A 6,008-nucleotide genomic window follows, 5' to 3' on the forward strand; every position below is an offset into this window, starting at 1 on the left:
AAGCCATGATGTGTATGCGCAACCTCCTGATTTTAGAAATGGGTTAAGTCAGAATGCCAGATGTAGGGGAGGGCACCAGGATGAGGTCTCTTGTTATCTGGTGTGCTCCCTGGGGCATTTGGTGGGCCGCTGTGAGATGCAGGAAGCTGGACTAGATGGGCCTATGGCCTGATCCAGTGGGGCTGTTCTTATGTTCTTATGCCCTCCACAGATGGTTGCAAAACATCAGACGCAATATATTTTGTTGGACCATGGCCTTCAAGCCCAGAGTCTTTTAACTGGACTATTGGACATTCCGGCCATCAAAGCATCAGTATGTATGCAGTCCACAAACTGTCTACTTAGCCATGCAATCTTTCTGCAAGAACGCTGATTTCAATATGTCTATATATTTATATTGAGACTTTCCTTAAGGACTTGGTTGCTCTCACTGAGAGCCCAGTTGAGAGAAAGACAGTAAGCTGTTCTGCAGCTGCAAATACATTTCTATTGTGAAAATTATTAGACTTATGTACAAAACGTCTATATCAGTGGTTCCCAAATTGTAGGTCTGGACCCACTGGTGGGTTGGGACCTGATTTTTGGTGGCCGCCAAAGGGTTATGGAAAGATCAGGTAACTACTTGCTTCAAGCCCCGAGGCTATTGAAAAACCAAATACGGGAGTTGCTAACTGCCCTGCAAGGAGCTGAGCTCCTGCAGTTTGCAACCATGTGTAAATATAGAGAAAGTTTGAGAGTGTTTTTCTGGTTATTATTACTTTAATTTCTTTCTAGATTTCCTTTTTTAAAGTCTGGTAAATCTAGGTGGGTCCTAATAGAGTGTCATTTTAAAAAGTGGGTCCTGGTACTAAAATGTTTGGGAACTGCTGGTCTATATTATTTCCTATAGTTGACCTGCTCCAGCCTCCCACAAGAGCAAGACTGAGTGATGTGACTCTAGTAGCTGAAAATCTGGGGATCCCTGCTGTAAATCTTTGCCACCCGTGGTGTATTTTGTCCGTGAAATGTTCCCCTTTCACTCCCCAGGAGTTGTTACAATTTACTGCTGGTGATGTTACTGCTGTGAACAAGTTGGATACAGAAGAGCCTCATTATATTAGTTCCACCATCCAATTCTTCTATCTGCCTGGAAAACAGGAAACCCTTATTTAGGATTGGGTGGGTTCGAGACCAAATGACAAAATACTTCTAAACCTTGGGGAACATCACAGTAAGTGTTAGGTTCAACTTTGCATTTGATGTGTATTTGCTGTTCATCCCCCCTCCCCACCCCCACATTTTAAAGCGATCAAAGCACACACAAGATGTTAACTAGTGGGCAGTACAGCATCACCTAATTAATGCCATTACCAGCAGGAGAAGAAGCTAGTTAAATTTACAGCCTCAATAGCTTGGAATGTTATACATGTTTGTTTGGAAGCAAGTCCCACACATTCTGCAGGGCTCACTCCTAGCTCAGTGGTTCTCAAACTTGTTAGCACTGGGATCCACTTTTTAGAATGACAATCTGTTGAGACTAGCTGGAAGTGACATAAATCAAGCAGGAAAATTTTTTAACAATCCTTGGCTGCAATCATATCCACACTCACCCAGCCCCTTCGACTGTCATTGTTAAAAACATATACATAATAGCCTGTTAAAAGAACAGATCTGTAACATTTCCCCATATGCAGTCATGCACCATGGTAGCATTAATCTAAAATATTAAAAATAAAATATTGAAATGAATGGGGACCCAGCAGAAATTGGCTTGTGACCCACCTAGTGGGTCCTGACGCACAGTTTGAGAAACACTGTCCTAGGTAGTGTGCTTCTGATGGTGGCCTTCTGATGGTTTCTCCTGGGCTCCTTTGGTTTCCTTGAGCTAGGCAACATTCCTAAGCACACTTTCCTGGGAGTAAGCCCCATTGAGAACAATGGGATTTACTTCTGAGTAGACAAGCATAGGCTTATGCTGCTAGTTGCCAAATATTTCTGACATCAAGCCCTCTGGTTAATGTACTTTGTGAGTTCTGGGGGCAAAAAGAGCTGCCATTTAAAATTTGATTCCTGGGAAGAAGCTGTGACTTAATGTTTGTGTCTCTAAAAATATATATATTTCATTTCAACTTTTTTACAAGTGATTAATGTGGGTGGGGAAGAAAGCAAGAGAACAAGTGCCAAGAAGCCTGGAAAGCTTGTCCTGCATCAGGTTGCAATGAATCTTTTGGTGTGTTTTGGTTTTTCAGTGGATCAGCCAAAGGGTGCCTTTCCCTAAACTTGAAAACTCTAAACTTTTTCTGGACTTCAGTCTTCTCTTGCCCCTAATATACATACATATATATATTAATTTCAGTGTGAATCACATTTTTTTAAACGTGAAAAAGAAAAGCAAGCGTGTTCTCTCGTTTCATTCAGTGCCTTCTGCAAGGATCTGGGGCTGAGGTTTTCCCCCTTTCTTCTAGGCAAGAAAGCCCCCACCCACCCTGGCCTCAGTCACAGCAACCCTGGCCCCCTTTCCCCCCTCCCTAAGTGTGTGGGGGGTGGAGAGGGAGGAGGAGGAGGAAAGCACATCTCCACCCAGCCAGGCTGCGCCTTCCTCCTGCGCTTGGAGGCGGGGAGGGGAGTTGGGCGACGGTCCCTGCCGCGTCGGTTTCAAGGCTCCTCCCTCCCGGAGAAAGGCAGACTGCGGGGCGCCTGGAAACCGGTTCGAGGGGGAAGAGGGAGCGGGGCTGGAGGGACTGCCGCAAATGATCAGGCGGGGCAAGAGCAGAAGGAGGCAGCAGCCCGAGCAGGGAGCGCTGGCGCGGCGGCGCTACGTGCGGAGAGGGGAGCGCTGGCGGCGAAGCGCGCCGGGGTGGCCCCTGCCCTTCCTCCCGCCGCTCCTCCTCCTCCTCCGCGGCGCCTCCCCTCCATGAGGCTGAAGTTTGCGCCGGCAGGAGAGGGAGCGGGCGGAGCGCGCGGCGGCTGCAGCCCGGCTGGGGAGGAGGCGGCGGCGGCGGCGGCCGGCGCAGCGCTGCCAGCAGGGGCCGGGGAGGCATGGCCGGGCAGGGGGCGCAGCAAGTTGGCGGCGGGGCGCGCTCCCTGCTGGCGGTGCTGCTGCTGCTGCTGCTGCGGGCGGGGGCGCGGGGCCAGGCGCAGCACCAGGGCGAGCGGGGCATCTCGGTGCCCGACCACGGCTACTGCCAGCCCATCAGCATCCCGCTGTGCACCGACATCGCCTACAACCAGACCATCATGCCCAACCTGCTGGGCCACACCAACCAGGAGGACGCCGGGCTGGAGGTGCACCAGTTCTACCCGCTGGTCAAGGTGCAGTGCTCGGCCGAGCTGAAGTTCTTCCTCTGCTCCATGTACGCGCCCGTGTGCACCGTCCTGGAGCAGGCGCTGCCGCCCTGCCGCTCCCTCTGCGAGCGGGCGCGCACGGGCTGCGAGGCGCTCATGAACAAGTTCGGCTTCCAGTGGCCCGACACGCTGCGCTGCGAGAAGTTCCCCGTGCACGGCGCCGGCGAGCTCTGCGTGGGGCAGAACACCTCCGAGCGCGGCACGCCCACCCCCTCCCTGGGGCCGCAGTTCTGGACCAGCAACCCCCAGCTGCGCCCGGGCCTGGCCGCGCCGCCGGGCGGGGGCGGCCCGCTGGCCACCGAGCGGGCGGGCAGGTTCGCCTGCCCGCGGGTGCTGAAGGTGCCCTCCTACCTCAACTACCGCTTCCTGGGCGAGAAGGACTGCGGCGCCCCCTGCGAGCCGGGCCGCCCCTACGGCCTCATGTACTTCGGGCAGGAGGAGCTGCGCTTCTCGCGCACCTGGATCGGCATCTGGTCGGTGCTCTGCTGCGCCTCCACCCTCTTCACCGTCCTCACCTACCTGGTGGACATGAAGCGCTTCAGCTACCCCGAGAGGCCCATCATCTTCCTCTCGGGCTGCTACACGGCCGTGGCCGTGGCCTACATTGCTGGCTTCCTGCTGGAGGAGAAGGTGGTCTGCAACGAGCGCTTCTCCGATGATGGTTCCCGGACAGTGGCGCAGGGCACCAAGCGGGAAGGGTGCACCATCCTCTTCATGATGCTCTACTTCTTTGGCATGGCCAGCTCCATCTGGTGGGTGATCCTCTCCCTCACCTGGTTCCTGGCTGCTGGCATGAAGTGGGGCCATGAGGCCATCGAGGCCAACTCCCAGTACTTCCACCTGGCTGCGTGGGCTGTGCCGGCCATCAAAACCATCACAATTTTAGCTCTGGGGCAGGTGGACGGGGATGTGCTCAGCGGCGTCTGCTTCGTGGGCATCAACAACGTGGATGCCTTGCGTGGTTTTGTACTGGCGCCTTTATTTGTTTACCTGTTCATTGGCACCTCTTTCCTGCTGGCTGGATTTGTGTCCCTCTTCCGAATTAGGACCATCATGAAGCATGACGGCACCAAGACGGAAAAGCTGGAGAAGCTGATGGTGAGGATTGGGATCTTCAGTGTCCTGTACACGGTGCCTGCCACCATTGTCATTGCCTGCTATTTTTATGAGCAGGCTTTTAGGGAACAGTGGGAAAAGAGTTGGTTTGCTCAGAGCTGCAAGAGCTATGCCGTCCCTTGTCCCAGTAACCACCACCACCCACCCATGAGCCCTGACTTCACTGTCTTCATGATCAAATATCTAATGACCTTAATTGTAGGTATCACTTCAGGCTTCTGGATCTGGTCAGGGAAAACTCTTAATTCTTGGAGGAAGTTCTATACCAGACTCATCAACAGCAAACAAGGGGAAACTACAGTGTGAGGTTCATGCACTAACTAGCGGTAGCAGGCAAGGGACCTTGCTGTTTGCCCACTATCCCCGGCCAGACAGTGGTGGGAGATGCTCACACAGCTGTTTCCGAAGTCTCCTTGGAGAGGGATCTCTCCCCGGACTATAAGGAATGGGACAAGGCAGAGATTTGACAGACCTTTTTCTCCCTGTCTTCTTCTGGAACTAAATTTTACTGTAAAATTGGGAATGTGGCTTTGAGATTTCTTTTGTAAATAGCCTCTGTAAAATTTTGTAAGTATATTTGTATTTAAATGGCAAAGTTCTTACTTTTGTAATTATTTAGAACTTTTTAAATCCATTTGCTGACTTGACTCCTTTTTAAAAAAAACTACCACAAATTGAACTCTCCTTTTATTTTATTTTTTTTAAGTGTAAGATGGAAAAAAATGGGAACCAGAATGAACCCAAAAACCCTTATTCCCGGCCCCCATGTAATGGTTGCTTGTCAAGTCTGTTGGTCCAGGCTGATTGATTTAGACACAGACTAATGCTGAAATCTCTTGCAAGACGTTCCACTGATTTCTGTAGAAGTCGTTATTTGGGGATCTTGGTGGAGGGCACAGTTCACTTGATTTGTGCTCCACAACAAAAACAGGCAGTAAGAGGGTGTGAAAGAGTCTTTTCCTTGCTCTGCGTGACCTGGAGGAATAAAGGAACAAGCAGTTTTACCTGTTCTAGTTCCAGGGTGGGAGGAGTTTGGGGAAGGGCACTATGTGTTACCCAATGCCTAAGAAAACTTGCTCTCAGCCACCAAACTCATGGTGAGAAACAGGCTGCTCAATAAGGGTGTGACTTGTTTTTAAGAAGTATGAAAATGAATGGTTGGGAGTGAAAGTTTCTCACCAGCTGCTCCTGTACCATGTATCTGATTAGTTTGTAAAACTAACTTTTCTCCTAACTTTGTGTAATATATTTAACTTCCCTTTTTTTTTTAAAGCCCAGAAAGGGGTTATCCATTTCTTCAGCGTTTTGCAGAAATAGGACATGATAACCATCATCTATAATGGGAAGGAGGATTGTGCATCTTGATTGTGATTTGTTAATTCTTATGAACAGTTTGTTTCTTGGGTCAATTTTTTCCCCCAGGTTTACAGAGTTTGTTGGAAGAGAACTCCAGCAAGGCATTACTGAGTTGATTTGGTAGACAAACATAGTATGACTAAAGAAAGAGAAAGCTAATCCCAGTAAAAGCTTTCAGCAACTTGGATTACTTTCAAAGTATTTATTAACAT

At 50.3% G+C, this 6,008-nt stretch overlaps 1 protein-coding gene across 1 annotated transcript; it reads left to right on the plus strand.

Annotated features, from left to right (window-relative positions):
* Window positions 1-3,018: 3,018 nt before the first annotated feature.
* Window positions 3,019-5,754, plus strand: FZD1 (frizzled class receptor 1). The gene has a single exon (XM_066629126.1). The coding sequence runs from the start codon at window positions 3,019-3,021 to the stop codon at window positions 4,744-4,746; it is 1,728 nt and encodes a 575-aa protein (XP_066485223.1). The 3' UTR covers window positions 4,747-5,754.
* The last annotated feature ends 254 nt before the right edge of the window (window positions 5,755-6,008 follow it).

The sequence above is a fragment of the Tiliqua scincoides genome, chromosome 5, assembly GCF_035046505.1.
Source record: "Tiliqua scincoides isolate rTilSci1 chromosome 5, rTilSci1.hap2, whole genome shotgun sequence".
Classification (NCBI taxonomy): domain Eukaryota; kingdom Metazoa; phylum Chordata; class Lepidosauria; order Squamata; family Scincidae; genus Tiliqua; species Tiliqua scincoides.